Source organism: Stenella coeruleoalba (genome assembly GCF_951394435.1).
Source record: "Stenella coeruleoalba genome assembly, chromosome: 12".
Taxonomy (NCBI): Eukaryota; Metazoa; Chordata; class Mammalia; order Artiodactyla; family Delphinidae; genus Stenella; species Stenella coeruleoalba.
The window spans coordinates 23,372,596-23,397,321 of NC_137158.1; the positions used below are offsets into that span (position 1 = coordinate 23,372,596).

A 24,726-nucleotide genomic window follows, 5' to 3' on the forward strand; every position below is an offset into this window, starting at 1 on the left:
ACAAACAACCCAATCCGAAAATGGGCAGAAGATCTAAACAGACATTTCTCCAAAGAAGATATACAGATTGCCAACAAACACATGAAACACATTAGCTCAACATCACTAATCATTAGAGAAATGCAAATCAAAACTACAATGAGGTATCACCTCACACCAGTCAGAATGGCCATCATTAAAAAATCTACAAGCAATAAATTTTGGAGAGGGTGTGGAGAAAAGGGAACCCCTTGCACTGTTAGTGGGAATGTAAATTGATACAGCCACTATGGAGAACATAGAACATAGTATGGAGGTTCCTTAAAAAACTAAAAATAGAACTACCATACGATCCAGCAAACCCACTACTGGGCATATACCCTGAGAAAACCATAATTCAAAAAGAGTCATGTACCACAATGTTCACTGCAGCTCTATTTACAATAGCCAGGACATGGAAGCAACCTCAGTGTCCATCAACAGATGAATGGATAAAGAAGATGTGGCACATATAAACAATGGAATATTACTCAGCCATAAAAAGAAATGAAATTGAGTTATTTGTAGTGAGGTGGATGGACCTAGAGTTGTTATAGAGAGTGAAGTAAGTCAGAAAGAGACAGACAAATACCGCATGCTAACATATGCATATGGAATCTAAAAAAAGAAAAAAATGTCATGAAGAACCTAAGGGCAAGACAGGAATAAAGACGCAGACCTACCAGAGAATGGACTTGAGGATATGGGGAGGGGGACGGGTGAGCTGGGACAAAGTGAGAGAGTGGCATGGATACATATACACTACCAAATGTAAAACAGACAGCTAGTGGGAAGCAGCCACATAGCACAGGGAGATCAGCTCGGTGCCTTGTGTCCACCTAGAGGGGTGGGATAGGGAGGGTGGGAGGGAGACGCAAGAGGGAGGGGATATGGGGATATATGTGTATTTATAGCTGATTCACTTTGCTATATATAGCAGCAACTAACACACCAATGTAAAACAATTATACTCCAATAAAGATGTTGAAAGAAAAGGAAGGAAGGGAGGGAGGGAGGGAGGAAGGAAGGAAGGAAAAAAGAGTAAAACTGTGTCAATTTACACCTAATATGACTGGATACTCAGAAAATCCAAGAGAATCAACTGAAAAATAATTATAAACAAGAATCAGATGGAACAAGAGAATTCAATGAAAACACAAAGGCCTAGAATAGAGACAACATCTTCAAAAAAGAAGTACAAAGTTGGAAGATCAAGTCTGTCTGATTTCAATCTTTACTATAAACAAAGGTAGTCAAGACAGTACTACCACAAAGACAGATAAAAAAGATCAAGGGCATAGAACAGAGCATCTAGCAATAGTCCCACACATACATAACAACTTATTTTTTATAAACATGCAAAAGAAATTCAATGAAAAAAGGACCATCTCTTCAATACTTGGTGCAGAAACAATTGGATATCCATATGCAAAACAAACAAACAAAAACCTATCAACAGGCTAAAAACAACCCAAATGACTATGGATTAAGTAAATTATGGTACACTGATAAGATGGAAATCTGTGCATCTATTTAAAAGATTGAAGGAGATCTCCATGTACCAAAACTGGGGCAAGGGGACACAAAATAAATTAAGTAAAAAAAAGCAAGTACAGAAAAGGGCGTTAAGAATCACCTCTTGGGTAAGGATGGTAAGAATATAAATAATTGTATTGCTTGCACATGGATAAAGAAATTCTGATGGATACAATAAATGCTAATAGCAGTGGTTACTCTTCTGAGATGATGATAAATATCTGTTGTCTGTCTGACTTTTAAAATTTTGTTAACCACATTTAATCTATTCAAATAATTCTTTTTTAATTGGCCTTCAAACTGGAAATGCAAATAAATTGTAATTTAAGAAACTGCTACTTCTTATTACTATTTAGGATGCTGTATTCTAACACCCATTTATGTATATTAAGTTAAAAATTAAACAACTCATTATCCCTTCACTAGTTTGACGGATCAAATTCAACAAAATGGAGAGGTTGTTTATAGAGCTATGCTAATAAACTCCTAAAATCAAAGTTATCTTCAAGTTTTTATAGACAGAAATGAAATTCTACTGTTTTCTACCCAAAGGTATGCATTTTTCAGAGTTGTAAATTTTGTTAAAAACCACATAAAAACTAGGCTTTCTCATAAAAATGATACGTACTTCCCTGACAAATGCTGCATCATTCGTAACACCACTATTTTACAATTCCCAGTAGCAAACATAAAAATAATAAGCAACTCTAGAGCAATAACCTGTCAATCGTAGCTACTATTCTATAACTTGGTGTTACTACAGTCTTACCCTTTAGACCAACTCTGCTGCAAAATGTGCTTTCCCTCTGTATTCTACAACTTTACACTTTGGTAAGAGAAATTGAGGACAAAAAATAACAGTAAAAACTGAAAAGGAGGGAAGAGGAAACTTATATGTAAAATTCCAGATAATAGAACTGCTTGAAAAAAAAGAAATTCCTATGATGATTTCAAAGCGTGGTTATATAAGCTAAGTAGAAAGGAGAAAAATTAGAGCATCGTTTTTTCTAGTGAAAAACTACATGAAAAGTTGGTCAACATAACTATATACTTCAGATCCCTAAAGAACTATTTTCTAAGCATTTCTAAGCAGCACTGATTTTGACTAATAAAACTACACTGAGACACATTTTCTTAAATGCTGAACTTTGAATTATGGCAGCACAAGCTGTCAAAATACATTAAAAAAAACGAATGCAAACTGAAACAATTTGGCTTCTGACCAACTTCTACAATGAATTAAAAATTTAGAAAGGTGTGGCCCATGTTAAGTGTTAACGTTATCCCTACCCTACCGACTGGGCAGGGCACAGAAGTGTATGGCTCTTTCAGGCAACCCTATAATATTCCTGCTGACAAAACAGACACAAAAGCAGTGAACTGTGGGAAGGCCATGGCACCAGAAGTCAACCAACAGTCCCATGCCAAGCAGGCATTATGCACAATAAGTGAAAGTAGAATGATAACTTTGTATTTGTTGAGAAGAAAAGATAGGCATTCAACAGTGCTGAGATTATTGCTAATATTACATCCAAGGGCTAATACCAAATTGAGTGGACTTGAGTAGAAGCAGTTAAAATACAACAAAAACTTACATCATCTAACATGTGAGATTATATTAGAAAAAATTTTAAAACATTTAATTGCTTACATTGCTATTATTTCCTATATTATTCTATCATAACCACCTCTCCTCCAAAACATAATAACTCCATGGTGCATCTTTACTGTCAAATACTATGCGGCAGTTATAAATCTCTTTGCATGTCATGGAAATATTTCCAAGTTACACTGTTAAGTGAAATAAGTCTCGGGTTTTCAGTGTCAAAACAACAAAAATAAATAACAAAAGAAAACCTTCCACATGTATGTATATATATGTAAATTAATTTTTAAAATAAGACTACATAGTAAACACTGTTGACCTTCAGAAGGCTTAACAGGTGATTTTCACTCTATATAATTCTATCCTGTTTACAGCTTTTTAAAAAACATAATATGAACCAATAGCCATGAATCACAAACTATTATAAGAAACAAGGGGGACTTGCCTGGTGGTCCAGGGGTTAAGACTCCGTGCTCCCAATACAGGGGGCCCGGGTTCAATCCCTGGTCAGGGAACTAGATTCCACATGCCCCAACTAAGAGCCCACGTGCCACAAGTAAAGATCCCGAACACCACAACGAAGACCCTGCAGGCGGCAACAAAGATCCCGCATTCCGCAACTAAGACCTGGCACAGTCAAATAAATAAATATTTTTTAAAAAAGAAAAAAAGAAAAGAAAACAAGGAAGTAACCTAAGTTTCTGTCACTGAGAATCTTACTAAAATAAAATAGGTAAACAACAAGGACCTACAGTATAGCACAGGGCACTATATTCAATACCATGTAATAAGCTATAATGGAAAAGAATCTGAAAAAGAAAAAAAATATATATATATATATGTATATATATATGAACTACTTTGCTGTACACCAGAAACTAACACAACATTGTAAATCAACTATACTTCAATTTAAAAAAAAAAAAGGATCTTGCTAAAGAGCAGACTTGGGAATTATATATGTTTGTCAATATAGTGCTATATTCAATTCAAGTAATTTCTGGAAAAATCAAGACAAGTGGGTCTCAAAATGTCATTCATATTCCTTTTCCAAGATGAGTTTTGTTACACTGCAAGTATTAATTAGAAAACTTTACCTTTCTTGAAGCATGGATGTCAAAAAATGGCTTATTTCTGACTCTAAATGGTTCCTGTGTTTTGTCAATGAGCCCCGTCTTCATTTTTTCATGTCGAGGATTTATTATTTCTCGTTCTATACACTGCAGACGAATATTAAAATCACAATCTCCAACCGGCTGTGCCTGAATTAAACAAGACAATTATTTAAATTTCAACACTAAAAACTATTTTATCAGCATAATTATCAGGCTGATACACTATACATAGCAGTCTATATAAACAGCATCCTTTGGAGTTGCCCAGTGTATAGCCTGAACAACCACAAGTGCCAGCCCTGATGATTAATTTGACTAATGACAGAAGCATACCTAAACATGCAAATGCACACACATACAGTTACTTATTTTAATTATAAATATATAAAAGAGTATGGGAAAATGGTATAAATCTTCTCAAATATAAATTGATCCAAAGTTTTCACATCTGAATTAAAGTATTAATATACTCACTAATCATTTTTATTGTTTACATGAATTAGTAAAACCTGTGTAAAACTAAAATCCACAGTCAGGAAAGTACAAGCAAACAACACACCAAAATAGGCAAAAAAGTCACCTATAATGTTTTTTGTTGTTTAAAGTGCTAACACTTTACAGCCTTCAAGAAGTAGAAGATATTTATTAAGCAAATACATTCTCAACTCTGAAAACTAATACAGAAAAGGTTTATATGATATATTCAAAAACAAAAGTTTTCTTCTTCCCCCATATGTATATATACAGTATATATATTATGGTATATATATACGGTTTGAACCATGAAATAAAAAGCACATGTACACTTTTGTATAAGCTGAGGGTAGGGGCTTGTCCTCTCCTAATGGTATATACAAATACAGCTATAACATATCACCTGGGTGACAGCAGTGGTCCGGATTAGCAGCATCACCTCAATGGTATATCAAGTACCCTTTTCTTTATTCTGCAATTGGACACACTTCCACGCATTTTTCCCATCTTTTCTGCCTTCTTTCACTTCTCTAATCTATATCACTCAACCTAACATTTTACCCAACCTACTGTTTACAAAGGGGTGGCAACACTTGCTTAATCTGTGAACATTAAATACACCTCAAGGATGACTTTTTCTCAACTTTGGAAGGATGACAATTTTGATACTCAGCAAAGAATATGGAGCAAGACAAGTGAGCAAGAGCTAGGTATAAGGTAGAATATATTCCTTTACATAAAGGCATACGACTGTTTGTAAAGGTTATTTACTGAAGAAATGCTAGTTAGTAAATAACCACACAGTCCATGCGCAAACTTTTCCATGTCACCTATGTCATCAACAAGGTTGAAAAACCTAAAATGTCAGGCTTATTTATTAGATGAATTGAGACCCTGATAAAATTAAAATGAAACAAGCAAGTCCTCTTTTTAAGAAATAAAATTAAAAGCCTAAAAATTGTTTAAAAAACTTGTAGGTAGTCTAAATTCCCTCCTAGATACTCTTCACTTTAAAATTCACCAAAACAACTAGAATAGATTGAAATCAAGTTCACCTTCAAATCTGTGTTGCCTATCATAAAGGAAGCTCCTGATAGATAGGTGTTGAATCGTTGAGAATAGACTACAGGAAGCGCTCAATAACTATTGACTAACTGGTCTCCCTGTTTTGAGTTCTTTCTCACTTCAAAATACTATCCACGATGCCAGTGGAGTTATCCTCCAAAGCAATAAAAATAAGATTATATCATTACCGTAACTAAAACCCTTCAGTAGTGTCCTATTATATACAGAACAAAGAACTAAGCTAAAATGTCTTATTCAGGTGATCTGGTCTCCTACCCACAAATCCATTCTCATTTCCTGCTATGTCTCACATCTCACCATACATCAAGTACACTAAAAACCATCTAATGCTCCTGACTTCTAAGGCTCACTCCTTCAAAATTAATCTGTATCACTTTCTCTGTCTACAACTCCACACTTCAAATAACTCAAGTATACCCAGGGTAAGCTGGAATATTCTCACCTCTCTGGTACCTCTCATATATTTCTATATCTCCCATATATCTTTGACATTATACTTATGATACCATTATAATATTTCTTTATATTTATATCCCCATTCATAACACCACTGGTCTGCAAATTTCTTTTTCTTTTGTTTCTTTTGACCGTACAGCATGTGGAATCTCAGTTCGCCGACTGGGAATCAAACCCATGCCCCCTGAAGTGGAAGCGTGGAGTCCTAACCACTGGACCGCCAGGGAAGTCCCTGCAAGTTTCTTTTGATTTTGTATCCAATCTAAACACATATCCGAACAATTGTGTATAATATATACATATTAATTTTTAATAAATTGCATACATGCACAACTGTATGTTATAAAACAGACAAAAATTGAATAATAGATTAAGAATAAACAGGAGTTCTCCGATTTTCTTTCCAAATCCCAATGAACTGTTATAGAAGTAGCCTCCTTTGAAGGTCAGGGAACTAAATTATAAACTCCCTGGAAGGCAAGAAATTATGTCCTATTCTTCTGGGCATACTCAATACCTAGACTAATACTTGACATATAAAAAATTATCAATGAAATTCTTGCTGTACAAAATAATAAACTAAGGAACTGAAAAGTTTCAAACAATTATTTCAAAAAAATTTTTTCTAAGGGTGACCTTGATTTCATAATTCAAAATAAACAAAATGGTTAAACATCAATGAAACCTCCACAGTATATTAAAGAATTAAATATATGACACTTTCAATTATAAATATATTCTATTATCAGAAATGTGAAAAACTGTGACTTAAAAACCCAATGAATTAGTCACTCCCTCTTGCAAGAGCACCAGAATCGCAAGTAACTGCTGAAGAATAATCAACAGGAAGACACTGGAACTCACCAAAAAAGATACCCCACATCCAAAGACAAAGGAGAAGACACAATGAGATGGTAGGAGGGGCACAATCATAATAAAATCAAATCCCATATCTGCTGGGTGGGTGACTCACAAACTGGAGAACACTTATACCACAGAAGTCCACCCACTGGAGTGAAGGTTCTGAGCCCCACGTCTGGCTTCCCAACCTGGGGGTCTGGCAATGGGAGGAGGAATTCCTAGAGAATCAGACTTTGAAGCCTACTGGGAATAGATTGTAGGATTTCGACAGGACTGGGAGAAACAGAGACTCCACTCTTGGAGGGCACACACAAAGTAGTGTACGCATCAGGACCCAGGGGAAGGAGCAGTGACCCCATAGGAGACTGAACCAGACCTACCTGCTAGTGTTGGAGGGTCTCCTGCAGAGGCGGGGGGTGGCTGTGGCTCACCGTGGGGACAAGGACACTGGCAGCAGAAGTTCTGGGAAGTACTCCTTGGCATGAGCCCTCCCAGAGTCCGCCATTAGCCCCAACAAAGAGCTGGGTAGGCTCCAGTGTTGGGTCACCTCAGGCAAAACAAGCAACACGAGGGAACCCAGCCCCACCCATCAGCAGACAAGTGGATTAAAGTTTTACTGAGCTCTGCCCACCAGAGCATCACCCAGCTCTACCCACCACCAGTCCCTCCCAACAGGAAACGTGCTCAAGCCTCTTAGATACCCTCATCCACTAGAGGGCAGACTGCAGAAGCAAAAAGAACTACAATCCTGCAGCGTGGAACAAAAAGCACATTCATAGAAAGATAGACAAGATAAAAAGGCAGAGATCTACGTACCAGAAAAAGGAACAAGATAAAACCCCAGAAAAACAACCAAACGAAGTGGAGATAGGCAACCTTCCAGAAAAAGAATTCAGAATAATTATAAGGAAGATGATCCAGGGCCTCGGAAAAAGCATGGAGGCAAAGATCAAGAAGATGCAAGAAATGTTTAACAAAGACCTAGAAAAATTAGAGAACAAACACCTAGAAGAATTAAAGAACAAACAAACAGAGATGAACAAAACAATAACTGAAATGAAAAATATACTAGAAGGAATCAATAGCAGAATAACTGAGGCAGAAGAACAGATAAGTGACCTGGAAGACAGAATGGTGGAATTCACTGCCACAGAACAGAATAAAGAAAAAAGAATGAAAAGAAATGATGACAGCCTAAGAGACCTCTGGGACAACATTAAACACAACAACATTCGCATTACAGGGGTCTCAGAAGGAGAAGAGAGAGAGAAAGGACCCGAGAAAATATATGAAGACATTATAGTCGAAAACTTAAATAACATGGGAAAGGAAATAGCCACCGAAGTCCAGGAAGCCCAGAGAGTCCCAGGCAGGAGAAACCCAAGGAGAAACACACTGAGGCACATAGTAGTCAAATTGGCAAAAAATAAAGACAAAGAAAAATTACTGAAAGCAGCATGGGAAAAACAACAAATAACATACAAGGGAACTCCCACAGCTGATTTCTCAGCAGAAACTCTACAAGGAAGAAGGGAGTGGCATGATACATTTAAAGTGATGAAAGGGAAGAACCTACAACCAAGATTACTCTACTCAGCAAGGATCTCATTCAGATTCGCTGGAGAAATCAAAAGCTTTACAGACAAGCAAAAGCTAAGAGAATTCAGCACCACCAAACCAGCTCTACAACAAATGCTAAAGGAACTTCTCCAACTGGAAAACACAAGAGAAGAAAAGGACCTACAAAAACAAACCCAAAACAATTAAGAAAATGGTCAAAGGAACATATGTATCGATAATTACCTTAAACGTGAATGGATTAAATGCTCCAACCAAAAGACACAAGCTCGCTGAATGGAAACAAAAACAAGACCATATATGTGCTGTCTACAAGAGACCCACTTCAGACCTAGGGACACATACAGACTGAAAGTGAGGGGATGGAAAATGATATTTCATGCAAATGGAAATCAAAAGAGAGCTGGAGTAGCAATACTCATATCAGATAAAATAGACTTTAGGGCTTCCCTGGTGGCGCAGTGGTTGAGAGTCCGCCTGCCGATGCAGGGGACGTGGGTTCATGCCCTGGTCCGGGAGGATCCCACATGCCGCGGGGCGGCTGGGCCCGTAAGCCATGGCCGCTGAGCCTGCGCGTGCGGAGCCTGTGCTCCGCGGCGGGAGAGGCCACAACAGTGAGAGGCCCACGTACCAAAAAAAAAAAAAAAAATGACTTTAAAATAAAGAATGTTACAAGAGACAAGGAAGGACACTACATAATAATCAAAGGATCAAACCAAGAAGAAGATATAACAATTGTAAATATATATGCCCCAACACAGGAGCACCTCAATACATAAGGCAACTGCTAACAGCTATAAAAGAGGAAATTCACAGTAACACAATAATAGTGGGGGACTTTTAACACCCCACTTACACCAATGGACAGATTATCCAAACAGAAAATTAATAAGTAAACACAAGCTTTAAATGACACAAAAGACCAGATACATTTAATTGGTATTTATAGGACCTTCCATCCAAAAACAGCAGATTACACTTTCTTCTCAAGTGCACATGGAATATTCTCCAGGATAGATCACATCTTGGGTCACAAATCAAGCCTCAGTAAATTTAAGAAAACTGAAATCACATCAAGCATCTTTTCTGACCACAACGCAATAAGATTAGAAATGAATTACAGGGAAAAAACATTAAAAAACACAAACACATGGAGGCTAAAGAATACATTACTAAATAACCAAGAGATGACTGAAGAAATTAAAGAGGAAACCAAAAAACACCTAGAGACAAATGACAACGAAAACATGACGATCCAAAACCTATAGGATGCAGCAAAAGCAGTTCTAAGAGGGAAGTTTATAGCTATACAAGCCAACCTCAAGAAACAAGAAAAATCTCAAATAAACAATCTAACCTTACACCTAAAGGAACTAGAGAAAGAAGAACATACAACACCCAAAGTTAGTAGAAGGAAAGAAATCATAAAGGTCAGAAGAAATAAATGAAATAGATACAAAGAAAAAAACAGCAAAGATCAATAAAACTAAAAGCTGGTTCTTTGAGAAGATAAACAAAACTGATAAACCATTCCCCAGCCTCATCAAGAAAAAGAGGGAGAGACTCAAATCAATAAAATTAGAAATGAAAAAGGAGAAGTTGCTACAGACACCACAGAAATATAAAGCATCCTTAGAGACTATTATAAGCAACTCTATGCCAATAAAATGCACAACCTGGAAGAAATGTACAAATTCTTAGACAGCTATAACCTTCCAAGACTGAACCAGGAAGAAACAGAAAATATAAACAGACCAATCACAAGTAATGAAATTGAACCTGATTAAAAACCTTCCAAGGAACAAAAGTCCAGGACCAGATGGCTTCACAGGTGAATTCTATCAAACATTTAGAGAAGAGCTAACACCTATCTTTCTCAAACTCTACCAAAATATATCAGAGGGAGGAACACTCCCAAACTCATTCTATGAGGCCACCATCACCCTGATACCAAAACCAGACAAAGATACTACAAAAAAAGAAAATTACAGACCAGTATCACTGATGAATATAGATGCAAAATCCTCAACAAAATACTAGCAAACAGAATCCAACAGCACATTAAAAGGATCACACACCACGATCAAGTGGGGTTTATACCAGGAATGCAAGGATTCATCAACATACACAAATCAATCAATGTGATAAACCATATTAACAAATTGAAGGAGAAAAACCATATGATCATCTCAACAGATACAGAAAAAGCTTTTGACAAAATTCAACACCCACTTATGATAAAAACTCTCCAGAAAGCGGGCATAGAGGGCACCTACCTCAACATAATAAAGGCCATATATGACAAACCCACAGCAAACATCATTCTCAATGGTGAAAAACTGAAAGCATTTCCTCTAAGATCAGGAACAAGACAACAATGTCCACTCTTGCCACTATTATTCAACATAGTTTTGAAAGTCTTAGCCACAGCAATCAGAGAAGAAAAAGAAATAAAAGGAATCCAAATCGGAAAAGAAGAAGTAAAACTGTCACTATTTGCAGATGACATGATACTATACATAGATAATCCTAAAGGTGCCACCAGAAAACTACTAGAGCTAATCAATGAATTTGGTAAAAAAGTAGCAGGATACAAAATTAATGCACAGAAATCTCTTGCATTCCTATATACTAATAATGAAAAATTTGAAAGAGACATTAAGGAAACACTCCCATTTACCATTGCAACAAAAAGAATAAAATACCTAGGAATAAACCTACCTAGGGAGACAAAAGACCTGTATGCAGAAAACTATAAGACACTGATGAAAGAAATTAAAGATGATACAAACAGATGGAGAGATATACCATGTTCTTGGATTGGAAGAATCAATATTGTGAAAATGACTATACTACCCAAAGCAATCTACAGATTCAATGCAATCCCTATTAAATTAACAATGGCATTTTCTACAGAACTAGAACAAACAATTTCACACTTTGTATGAAGACACAAAGACCCCGAATAGCCAAAGCAGTCTTGAGGGGAAAAAACGGAGCTGGAGGAATCAGACTCCCTGAATTCAGACTATACTACAAAGCTACACTAATCAAGACAGTATGGTACTGGCACAAAAACAGAAATATAGATCAGTGGAACAGGATAGAAAGCCCAGAGGTAAACCCACACACCTATGGTCAACTAATCTATGACAAAGGAGGCAAGGATATACAATGGAGAAAAGACAGTCTCTTCAATTAATGGTACTGGGAAAACTGGACAGCTACAGGTAAAAGAATGAAATAAGGAAACTCCCTAACACCACACACAAAAATAAACTCAAAATGGATTAGAGAGACCTAAATGTAAGACTGGACACTATAAAACTCTTAGAGGAAAACACAGGCAGAACACTCTTTGACATAAATCACAGCAAGATCTTTTTTGATCCTCCTTCTAGAGTAATGGTAATAAAAACAAAAATAAACAAATGAGACCTAATGAAACTTAAAAGCTTTTGCAAAGCAAAGGAAACTACAAACAAGATGAGAAGACAACCCTCAGAATGGGAGAAAATATTTGCAAATGAATCAATGGACAAAGAATTAATCTCTAAAATATATAAACAACTTATGAATCTCAATATCAAAAAAACAGACAACCCAATCCAAAGTTGGGCAAAAGACCTAAACAGACATTTCTCCAAAGAAGACATACAGATGGCCAAGAAGCACATGAAAAGCTGCTCAACATCACTAATTATTAGAGAAATGCAAATCAAAACTACAGTGAGGTACCTCACACCAGTTAGAATGGGCATCATCAGAAAATCTACAAACAACAAATGCTGGAGAGGTTGTGGAGAAAAGGGAACCCTCTTGCACTGTTGGTGGGTATGTAAATTGATACAGCCACTATGGAGAACAGTATGGAGGTTCCTTAAAAAATTAAAAATAGAATTGCCATATGATCCAGCAATCCCACTACTGGGCATATATCCAGAGAAAACCATAATTGAAAAAGATACATGCACCCCAATGTTCATTGCAGCACTATTTATAATAGTCAGGTCATGGAAGCAACCTAAATGCCCATCAACAGACGAATAGATAAAGAAGATGTGGTACATATATACAATGGAATATTACTCAGCCATAAAAAGGAACGAAACTGGGTCATTTGTAGAGACGTGGATGGATCTAGAGACTGTCATACAGAGTGAAGCAAGTCAGGAAGAGAAAAACAAATCTCGTATATTAACGCATATATGTGGAACCTAGAAAAATGGTACAGAGGAACTGGTGTGCAGGGTAGAAATGGAGACACAGATGTAGAGAACAAACGTATGGACATGAAGTGGGGAAAGTGGTGGTCGTGGGGTGTGTGTGTGATGAATTGGGAGATTGGGATTGACATGTATCCACTAATATGTATAAAATGGATGACTAATAAGAACCTGCTGTATAAAAAAATAAAGTAAATTCAAAAATGCAAAAAAAATTAAAATTTTAAAAATCTATGAAATAAAGCAAAAGGTACTCAATAAGTCCTTACTGAATGAATGATTACAGACCAAGAGATGAAAAGCATGAATTAATCATTTTTACAGGAAAATATGGTTGAATCTCCTAAACAAGACACAAAAGCACAAACTTTGAGATATAGTGAGCTGGATTTCATTAAAATGAAAAACTTCTGTGAATCAATAGATATTAATATGGAAAACATATTGTTTGCCACATATATAACTAAGAAAGGATTAGAATCCAGAAAAGATAGCTATTAGAAGATTATTCAAACTTGCAGTTAAATCACAGAAGAAAAATTCAAACAAGTAAAAATAAACATGAAATATGCTTAACTTCATTAGTAATCAGGAAAGCAAATTAAAACAATCCAATTGACAAAGATCTTAAAATCTGATAATACCAACTGTGGTAAAGTGGTACAACTACTTCTGAAGGGAATTTAGCAACACAACAAAAAAGCTGAAGTCGCCAGTTTAATCAGAATCTCCATGATGTAGGGATGAGGGACTGGCTTTTTAAAACGCTTCCTAGATGATTGTATCCCAAGAATGAGAACTATCCTAGAGAAACCTGGACATACACACACAATAAAAAGTATATAAAACTGTTCCATGCAATAGTAGTATAACAGCAAAATATGGAAACCCAAATGTCCATCAAATGGAAAAAAGATAAATTCTGTATATTTATACAATGTAATAAAATACTAATTAAAGTGAGTGAACTAAACCTGTATGTATTAACACAAATAAATATCAACAAATAAGGTGGACCAAATGTTGGGTACCATAGTACAGTAGTACAATGACATTTATATAACAGTAGAAACACTGCAAAAGAATACACCACATATATCTTATAGATCTACACATAGGTAGTAAAGGTATTAAAAACATTCATGGGAATAATAAACATCAAATTCAGGGTAGAATCTGCTTCTGGATAAGATAGTCAAGAATGGAATGAGAGAGGTGTGCACAAGAAACTCCTACTGAATCTGTAATGATTTATTCCTTACTGAAAAGAAAGTGGAGTAAAAATGACAATGTTAAACTTCAACAAATCTGGAGGTCAGTACATAAGTATGCCTTACATTATTCTCTATATATTTGTGCATGCTGAAATTTTTCCTATTTTTTTAAAGAATTAGAAGGCTGTTGTCTCAGGCAAAGCTCCCAGACTAAGAAGTGAACCTGCACTGAACAATATTAAAGTGGAGTTCATTATCAAGAGGCAAAGGAGACAGTGCACCCCCATTCACAAAGAAAAAGGCCAACCCCATCCTTTACATCTCGTTATGGCCCAATGAACATTATTCCAATATCTGTAATGAGAATAAATCAATTCTGGAACACCTTACTTTTGAGGAATATAGTGGTCACAGACAGAACAAAAATAAAACTTGATTTCTGACTGAGTTTCTTAAATTTGAAACTCTGAAATATAGAAATTCAACCAAAAAATGAGATACATACATTGAACATTTCCAGGAAAAAATAATCTGGATAAATGCAATCCTGAATCTTACTACTACAATTTAAAATGTATACCCCTAAAAAAGAACTTTTTAAAAGCCTTGTTATAAATCTTCAAAACCTTATAACTTAACACTTTTAATTCCAGAAGTCTTAATTGCTTTCAGTCTGGTTTGAATACTAAGTGATTATGCAATTTGAATAACACGTCTAGAGGAATGATTACACCTTTTCATGGATATACACTACTGAAAGAAATTCTTGCATTTACAGAAGTCATCTTGTACTGCCTAAATAATTTAGTCATTCATACTATAATTAAACATTAACAGGAAAACAGATTCTTGATGAGTCTAACATTGCAGGAAATGGGTAGAGAATATAATTCCTATTTTTTTAATCTATTTACAACAGGCAATTTTATATTTTGTTTTCAAGTTTCCTGCATGTACTCATGAATAACATATTTGTGCCTCCATGTTACACAGTGAACACTCATAGTCAGTTTCTCTGTTGGTTTTTTTTTAAGTGACAGACTAATAAAATTTGGAGACTTTTTAATCGAGTACAGGATAACTAAAATTGAGAATTTTCCATTTTACAAAATGCTGTCTTATTTTATCACAATTAAACTTTTTTCCTTACTCACTTGAAGTTCCTAAAGAATCCAAAGACAAAGAAATGTGCTAAATATTAGGCAATTAAGAGAAAGAAAAGGAGACGTAAAAGTATTAATAAGGTATCAAATGGGTAATTTGAATGAGTCATCATTCTGCTTTCCTACTATCTCTAAGACAGTAGAACTTTTTATTTGTTAAAAACTAATTATTATCTCAGTGACATTTTTATTTTATAAATTATAAAAGGTACTTACATTGAATTTAATTATGTCGTATATCAAGTATCTAGGAACAGCCTGTCCATTTACTCTGTCAATAATCATTTCCTTTAAAGAGAAAAGAAGGTAAGTTTATTCATACTTTAAGAGCAATTTCTTTAGTTTGATTAAAATATAACATTCACACAGAAAGTACATAAATCATAAATATACAACTTGATGAAATTTCAAAGTGAACACACTTCTACACGGATCAAATCAATAGACTGCCAGCACCACAAAAAAACCCACCATGAATTTATTCTGTATTGCAATAAAATCATATGACAATATCGCCTCATTTTTTATATTTGAATTTCTATTCTACATCTTATGTTTGAATTACTAAGCAACTATTAGGATAAAGAAACTACAAATTTTAAATTCTAAATATCAGCAACATTTAAAAAATAAATTTTGCTAAATCATTATTGCTTTAAATTCTGTTGTATGCCAATTGCTTTAATCATAAAATCTATAGGTATAAATGGTGCCCTTATTATAGATAAAATCTCCATGTGCCCACACAGTCTTTCTTGGTTCCGTATCCCTCTACTATGATCAAAGGGAACAGGGCAAGAGAATATGATATCACATATCACAGCCATTAAGTGAAACGAACTTAAAATCTGCACTCTGACAGAAAAAAGATAAAGGACACTAAAGGATGATTACAGGCATATAATGTAGGATTTTTAAAATTTTTTTTCTGCCATGTCATGCAGCTTGCAGGATCTTAATAATTACCCAAAATATTAATTCTTAATAATAGGTTTTAACCTAAAATTATTATTCTTTCCTCATATTTTTCCTTGGAAACTAAACAGTCTTTTTATTATCTAATTTCATGACAATAACCACACACAACCATCTAAAATTACAAAGAACACACTGATGGAAGACAAATATATTTTCTAGTTTTAAGCAACTATTACCAATTGATTTCTTTCTCAAATATGTATTAGTTAAGCTACAGACATTTATTTATGGTTATCATCTTGAACCCAACAATTGACATAAATCATTTTCATTACTTTAAATTTGTTTACTGAAATATTTTTAAGTACTTGTATCTGAGAATTTTATAAGCCAACAAGGTAGCACCAATAACAGGTTTCAATTAATCTTTTCAAAAATGTGTGGATGGAAATTAAGTGGACTTCCAGGTTCAGAGAGCAGAAATCACAGAATTTCCCTCCCAAATTACCTGATGAAATGAGTAAATACATATGTTCTTCAAACAGTAAAACAAAAAAGAAAGTTTATTATCAGCAAACTAAACAAGTAAAAAGGAATAAACAAACCAGTAAGTTTAAAAACTGATAACCATGGAAACTACCAAAATTCTGGTAAAACAAAAAGGGTTCACCTCCAAGCCCACTAAACCCCCAAAAGCCCTACTTGTAAAATGACAAATCACTGATAACTGTCACTATTACATTAAAATATAGAGAAGGAAACTCGGTGGTTATTCTTGTCTTCTTTTTTCCCTCTTCCGATTAAAAAGTAATTAAAATAGCAGAACACTCCTCCTGTCTGAAATAAAGGCTACGGGACTGCGTGCTGAATTGGAGAAACAATCTGAGCATTACTGGAATAAAATATGGCTCCCAACTCGCTGAAGAAAACATTTACCCACAGTTTTTAAAAGAGAAGAGAACCCAGGGATTCTAACAAAGACCTAGGCTGTGTGGTGGACAAAATATACGAAGAAATGATCTTCAAGGCACTAGACATCCAGCAACAAAGTACAGTAACTCCTAGGAAACAGTAAATAACTATATGAGCCCTACAACTGTCCCAGCTTATTGGTCGAGGAGAGTTTCCAGGCTTCAATGCAGGCAGGGGGAGCCCAGGAGAGCCCAGCAGTCTCCCTGAATTGAGAAAATAGACCAGGCTGTCTAGGGAGACCAATGAGGCTAGAGTTTTCACAGCAGAGGATAGGGTGGGAGAGGGACGTCTTCAGATAGACCCCCATGAATATTCAGCAAAGCAAGCATGTGAGGAAACTACTCAAGGTCAGGCAAAGAAGTACCCAAAAATCTTAAAGAGAACCATACATGTCACTCAACAAGGTTGGGAATAACGCCTGTTCCCACCAGCCAGATTAGAAAGTCTCATAACTCACAGGGCATTGAGTACTCAGAAGGATCTTATCTCAGTAGCGGAGGATAATTATCCCTAAAGACTCCTCACCTAACAAATCTTAAAAACAAGACTCAAAAGGCACAAACTAGTCCCAAGTAAATTAACTGCATCTCAGAACAAAGCTCAAGAATAGTTATAGGAATACAAAAATATTGAGCCCCCAACAAGGTAAAATTCAAAACGTCTGGCAGCCAATCAAAAATTACCAGGTATGCAAAGAGACAAAAATATACAACTCATAAAGAGGAGAAAAAAATCCATCAAAATAGGCCTAAAACTGTGAGCGATGTTAGAGCTAGCAGGCAAGAATATTCTAACAGTATTCCATATATTCAAAAAGGTAAGTAGAGACACAGAAGACTTAAAAAAGACTCAAATTCAATTTCCAGAGGTGAAAACTACAATGTCTGAGGTGAAAAATACTGTGGTTGGGATGAACAGTGGTTTAGATGCTGGAGAAGGAGAGATTCATGAACGTGAAGACAAATCAATACAAACTATCCAAAACGAAACAGAAAAGTTTGTTGTTGTTTTAATGAAAGAACATTAGTAATTAAATTTTCAACAGGTGGAAGGGTAGAAATGCACAAAAACATTCTACTTTTGATGAAAATTGTAAACCCACAGAAAAAAGATGCTGAATCCTTTATTATGGGCCCTACGAAAAAAAACCCAAAATCTGCATGTTTGACTTTCCTATCCTCTGTACTTCTCCATATTCCATTGCCTTTATCTGAAGTTCCCAGGCATCCACTCTTCTGCCTACCCATTTAATATTTCCTGGGCCCAAACTATACTCTATGCTCTAAGTGCTGGAGACATTAAGCACCCAGTCCCTAGCTTCAAGGGGCTCAGAGTAATAGAAAGAGAGGAAAATATATAAGTAGCTAGGTCGAAGGAAGAGCTACAGTTTTAATGACAGACGGCCATACAGAGAGAATGACCATGTAGCTGTCTGTCTAAACCAGGATACTTTTGAGAGTGAGAGATGGCTATTAATAACTATACTAAGACAACAAGTATACACCTTTACTATTCCAGTCAATAAGGGCACATTGTATAAACATAAGGAGAAGGAGTGGTTATTTCTACCTGAAGAGTAAGACAAAGGTTTGATAATAAGGTGAGAAACCCATTAGCTGAATCCTGAAAGATGTGGTGGATATCTTCTAGCAGGACGGTGGACACGCCAAATGGTATTTAAAAGGCATGGAGAAGGTGGTAAACTCTCCAAAGCTCAGTAATAGGTGGGACTTATGCTTTCAAGGGCTCACAGTCAAAGATGATGTTAAATGCTTAGGCGCGGCCCAGATATAAGGAATATTACATTACGTACTTTGGCTTTCATGCTTTAAGCAATGGAGAACCACTGAAGGGGTGTTTTGGGTTTTTTTAATATAAATTTGTTTTATTTATTTATTTTTGGCTGCGTTGGGTCTTCGTTGCTGCACGCGGGCTTTCTCTAGCTGCGGTGAGCGGGGGCTACTCTTTGTTGTGGTGTGCAGGCTTCTCATTGTGGTGGCTTCTCTTGTTGCAGAGCACGGGCTCTAGGCACATGGGCTTCAGTAGTTGTGGCTCACAGTCTCAGTAGTTGTGGCTCTCATGCTCTAGAGCGCAGGCTCAGTAGTTGTGGTGCACGGGCTTAGTTGTTCCGCAGCATGTGGGATCTTCCCAGACCAGGGCTTGAACCCATGTCCCCTGCACTGGCAGGCAGATTCTTAACCACTGCACCACCAGGGAAGCCCCCACTGAAGGGTTTTAATGAAAGGAAGTAATTAACTGTGGAAAACCTGTGGGCCTTCAAAGTTCATCTCAAAGGTAACCCATTCCTTGAAATCCTTTCAGATAAGGCCCACTTGGTTCTATTTATCATAGTTAAGTGATGAAATGTTCCTGAATTAGATAGCAGTGGTTGCATAATCTTGTGAATACTAAAAACCACTGACTTATATACCTTAGAATGGTAAATTATATTTCAACTTTTTCAATAAAGTTAAATTTTAAAAAGAAAAAGAAATCCTAAAATCAGTTCTTCAGAGTGAAGGAAAACGATGGAACCCCAGATACACAGCATATATTAAACGTCAGCTATGTACGTGTTGATTACACACGTTCTATAAATACAGGCACAACAAAAATGACTAAAAGGAAATACATCAAAATGTTAAAATTTAATCTCTTCTTGATAGTTGAGTTCTATTTTATAACATACAGACTTCCTAAATTTTAACAATGAGCATGCATATTCCTTTATAAAAAATTAACAGATGAAAAGACATGCCATTTTCCCAAGATTTTTGTTATTAACTTTAATGATTAACTGTTATATCCTCCTCTTATCCTCAGTATAAAATTGACTGAACTTCACTGATTTGTTTCAAGTGAATTACTGCCGTATTTCTAAACTCCTATTTTCCACATTCTGTGGGTCAAAGAACATAATCTAGAGAGCAAAACAAAAGCTTAAACGCTCACATATGACAGCCAGACAATTAGGCAGTTTGAGTTATTCTTGGATTTGGAATTTGACAAAAACAATTTGCAAATGAAAATGTAGAAGAAACAGGAAACTACAGAGGACTGTTTTAATTAACTAAGTGGAAAAACAGATATGGCAACTATAATTCTGGTCCAAGTAAACTGACATCATGAATCATATTGCTATTTTAAAACCTCACAAGAGTCTATTATGTTGCTCTCAGTTATCCAAGTTTGGGGTGAAAATAAATAGTACTGCTAAGTTAAACCTGCAGGTGGTTAAGCATCTAATTTTTAAGCATTATTTCCTACCTGGAATGCCCTTGGCCCATGTCCAACAAAAATCTCTTTCTATAGAAATCTTCCCATATCTAACACCAACTCCTCTATAAACCATCTTTAGTTTCTAACTAGATATAATTCATTTCTCCTCTAAACAACCAAAGGACTTGTTTTAAATGCCAATCTTCGTTTTATTCGTTACCTATCATTCTCCGTCCCAACCCAATGAAGTAAGATATCTCCAGGGTGAGGCCTTCTCCTCAACCTTCTAAACAATGCCTGCACTCCTGGTGTGGTACATGATAGGAATGAAAAACTACACTAAACTTTTGCAAATGCTATAACTTGAGTCTTTTTCTTCCTTTTATTTTATGAATTATGATGCTAAAAAACTGTATCTTAAATAAAATGAAAGTAACAAAAATCAAAATAAATATTCTTGCTGTTCCCATGAACCAATTACCAGAGCTGCTGTATTGGCAATGCAGATTATGGACAGCACAACTCCCGGGGTAGCTGTCACATCAACTACGATAAGAACGGAACACCTTGGAGATGTGCAGTAGCAATACTTCCAACCTTATGCAGTGGCTCTGTCAACCACAAGGGGGTGTGTGTGTGCACGTGCAGCATGCGTGCGCGCACACGCACAAATGTGTTAAAAAGTTTACGTATATATGTCAAAATATTTTACCACGCACACCGTCACAGGAATGAAAATTTATAATACTAGTAGCCTCACAGAGTACACAGTATAGACAATTCTGTGACTCTATAGTTACTCTTCGCTCAGTCTCCGTTTGCCACTCGGTCTCAATCAACTATACTACCTTCTTTCCTTCTTTCTAATCTTTATATCCAGCTCAGTCAACCTCTCCCTGGACTTCTGTCATCACTCTTTATGACCCATCTAAAATTTTCCTTGATCTCATGTCCACTGCTCTTCTCCACACAACCTCAAACTCTCACTCTCTCTAGGTCACATCCTGAACCTTCTCATCACCCAAAACTATACCTCAGAAGTGGCTGATTCAAACATCTCATTCTCCAATCACAATCTTCCATCTTCTGGCTTGCACACTCCAATATTTACCTGGTAAATTTTTTAAAAAGCACATGGGATTGGGGCAACAAGCATTCAGGTCACTTGGAAAATGGTACTCCCTCTGTTAAACAAATAAATACATATTTTATGCATGTGGCTTTCATTAGGGTAATTCTATCATTGAGAGTTTAAATGAACATTCACAAGCTACTCACTATTTTCCCAATATCACTGATATAAATCTGAAACAGAGATGCAAATTTCATCTTAAGACAGGAAGCATTCTCATACAAATTCCAGAGACTATCAGCCAGATATAATTCCATCTGCCTTGTGAAAAAGGTTCAATACTGAAAAAGTGAATAAATATTAAAGAACATGAGCAGTATCCCTGTAGAAAAGAAACTTACAGTTGTGGGAAGCCATAAGAAAGATGCAGAGTCCCTTTTCCCGCCAAAGAAAAATAGTGAAGGTGTGGCAAAGAGATAAACCACACAACCAAACATAGCAAACAGAAAGGTAAATGGTCTGGAGATAAGCCTACCAGAGATCATTCTGCAGAGAAAAATACAAGCTTCTTGTTGTACAGATTTGCACATAAAGTATAACACACTGATTCAGCCTAACTTCTCAAATAGCCTTGTTCACCCGAAAGCTAAATAAAGAGAGCAAAATCTAAGTGACAAACTTAAGAATAGCCAAGAGACTGGATATCCTTGCACTATCAGACATTAAATTGTATGCTAAGGTTACAGCCTGTAAGTCAACCTAAAACTACCACGGGAAGACCAAAATATTAATGGAATGGGAAAGCGAATCAAGAAACAAACAACGATATAAGGGAATCCCATATACAATAAAAATGATATACCTAATTAAAAAGGAAAAATACATTAGCAGACTGGTGCTGAGGTAACAATTTAGACATTTGGAAATAAATAAAACTGTATCCCTATCTTACTCATTTTACCAAAATGTATCGTGGATAGATCAAATATTTAAATATGTAAATGAAACCATAAAAGTATTAGAAGGAAAAACAGGGGACTATTATAATAATTCTGAAGTAAAAATATCTTTCGTAAAATGACACAAAAGCCAAATACTAAAAACCAAGGTGTTTAACTACTATATATAAAATAGATAACTAATAAGGACATACTGTATAGCACAGGGAACTCTACTCAGTACTCTGTAATAAGCTATATGGAAAAGAATCTAAAGAAGAGTGAATTATGTATATGTATAACTGATTCACTTTGCTGTACATCTAAAACTAACACAACATTGTAAATCAACTATACTCCAATAAATATTTTTAAAAAAAAAAAACAAGGTGTTTATAATTTACCTACATAAATTTAAACCTGTGCCACCGAAAACACCAGAAAAAATATTATTTTTTCAAAATATGGGTCATAAAGTAATACCCCAATAGACAAAAACTTCTCATAAATCAGTAAGAAAAACATGAACACCCAACAGAAAAATGTATGAAAGATCTGAATGGGCAACTCACAGAAGAAATATAGTAACTCTGTATTGTACTAAATACAGTAAAACAGAAGTGAAAAAATATTAAACCTCCTTAACAATTCACATAAATTAAGAGGTAAATATTTATTTCACTATGTGCCAGACACTATTATCAGCACTTTATATAAACTATCCAACTTAATCTTCACAACAGCACCAAGACCTAAGTACTGTTATTAGCCTAACTTCACTACAGATGACGAAACTGAGTAAACGATATTAGGGCCCTCATACAATAACTCATGGAGCCAATAAGACACCATCAGTTAGAGTCAGGGTTCTTAACCACTATGCTATACTGTCTCCTAAAATGAAAAAGTCATTTAAAATTAGAAGATTTAAAATTTTCAAAACCCAGTGTTTAATAAGACAGTGCATAGATCCTTTAGAATGGCTGAACTATACGTGTGTTCAAACTTTCTGGAAAGAAGGGTGGAAATTATACATGTCAATGTTTAAAACGGGTAATGCCCCCAAATCCAGCATAGTGAACACAGTACAGTGTATCAGGTTACTGTCCCTGCCTTGGGAGGACTACGTCTCTTGTACTCCAAGTGGTACTGCCACCTGTGAGCCCCTGGTCTCCACTGTCTCTCTTCCTTGGATATATATATAACTTAGGCAAGGCCCTCTGGAATCTTCCCTGGGATTGATATGTGGATATTGGGAGAGAAAAGTTCCCTTTCTGCTTGGGTTGCAAGGCAACTTGCCTCCCACATGGAAAGAGCCTTCATGCAGAGTGAGAACAGACAGACAAGTAAGCAAAGAAAGAGAGAGAAAGACAGCATGGCCCATATCACTTGAGTCCCCAGATCCAGCCTGAAGCAAGCCAAGCTGAAACCTAATTATTTGTGCCAATTTAGTTCTTTTTTCCTCAGTTACTTTAAGTAGAATCTCACTTCTAAGAATCTTAATTATAAAACTGCACAATTGGGCTTCCCTGGTGGCGCAGTGGTTGGGAGTTGGCCTGCCGATGCAGGGGACACGGGTTCGTGCCCCGGTCCGGGAGGATCCCACATGCCGCAGAGCGGCTGCGCCCGTGGGCCATGGCCGCTTAGCCTGTGCGTCAGGAACCTGTTGCTCCGCAACGGGAGAGGCCACAGCAGTGAGAGGCCCGCATACCGCAAAAAAAAAAAAAAAAAAAAAAAAAAAACTGCACAACTGTGAAAGAAAAAGGTATAAGGATATGCATACAAGTATGTCTTATAATACAAAAAATCCAAATGTCCACCAAAAGAGGGCTGGCTAAATTAATTACAGAATTGTTTGTCAAACTTGCCTAATTAAAATCACTTGGGCACTTATTAAAAATAGAGATAACTTGACCCCTGGGAGAGTCTAATTCACTAGGTCTAGGATAGGCTACTGGGATAGGCCATATTTTTAACAAGCATCTCCTATAATTTTCATAAGCAAGATAGTCTGGAAACCCTAAATTACAGTTTTACATATACAGTGGTCTATCATTCAGACTTTTATGTGAAAAAGGTCCAAAACACATTGCTAAGTGAAAACAACACAAATTACAAAACAGATGTAACATTTAAATCTTTTCATGCAAAATTATGTAACTATCCACGTGGGTACATATTTGACCAAAGTACTCATTTTCAGCCAGGGCAGAGGTACCTGTACTCAGAATCTTACTGGGACTGGAAGGGGTCCCAAGTCCCCAAAAGATTCTG

At 36.0% G+C, this 24,726-nt stretch overlaps 1 protein-coding gene across 4 annotated transcripts in view; it reads right to left on the reverse strand.

Moving 5' to 3' along the window:
* RNGTT (RNA guanylyltransferase and 5'-phosphatase) overlaps positions 1–24,726 on the reverse strand; it is a 250,474-nt gene that overhangs the window by 163,021 nt on the left and 62,727 nt on the right. For all 4 annotated transcript variants that reach the window (XR_013830869.1, XM_079939773.1, XM_079939771.1 and 1 more), the window contains exons 10-11: positions 15,550–15,621; positions 4,258–4,422 (exon numbers count right to left, since the gene is read on the reverse strand). Coding sequence is in view for 3 of the 4 variants with exons in the window: in XM_079939773.1 (XP_079795899.1) it covers positions 4,258–4,422; positions 15,550–15,621 (237 nt within the window). In the remaining variant the exon portion in view is untranslated. The remainder of the gene's footprint in view (positions 1–4,257; positions 4,423–15,549; positions 15,622–24,726) is intronic.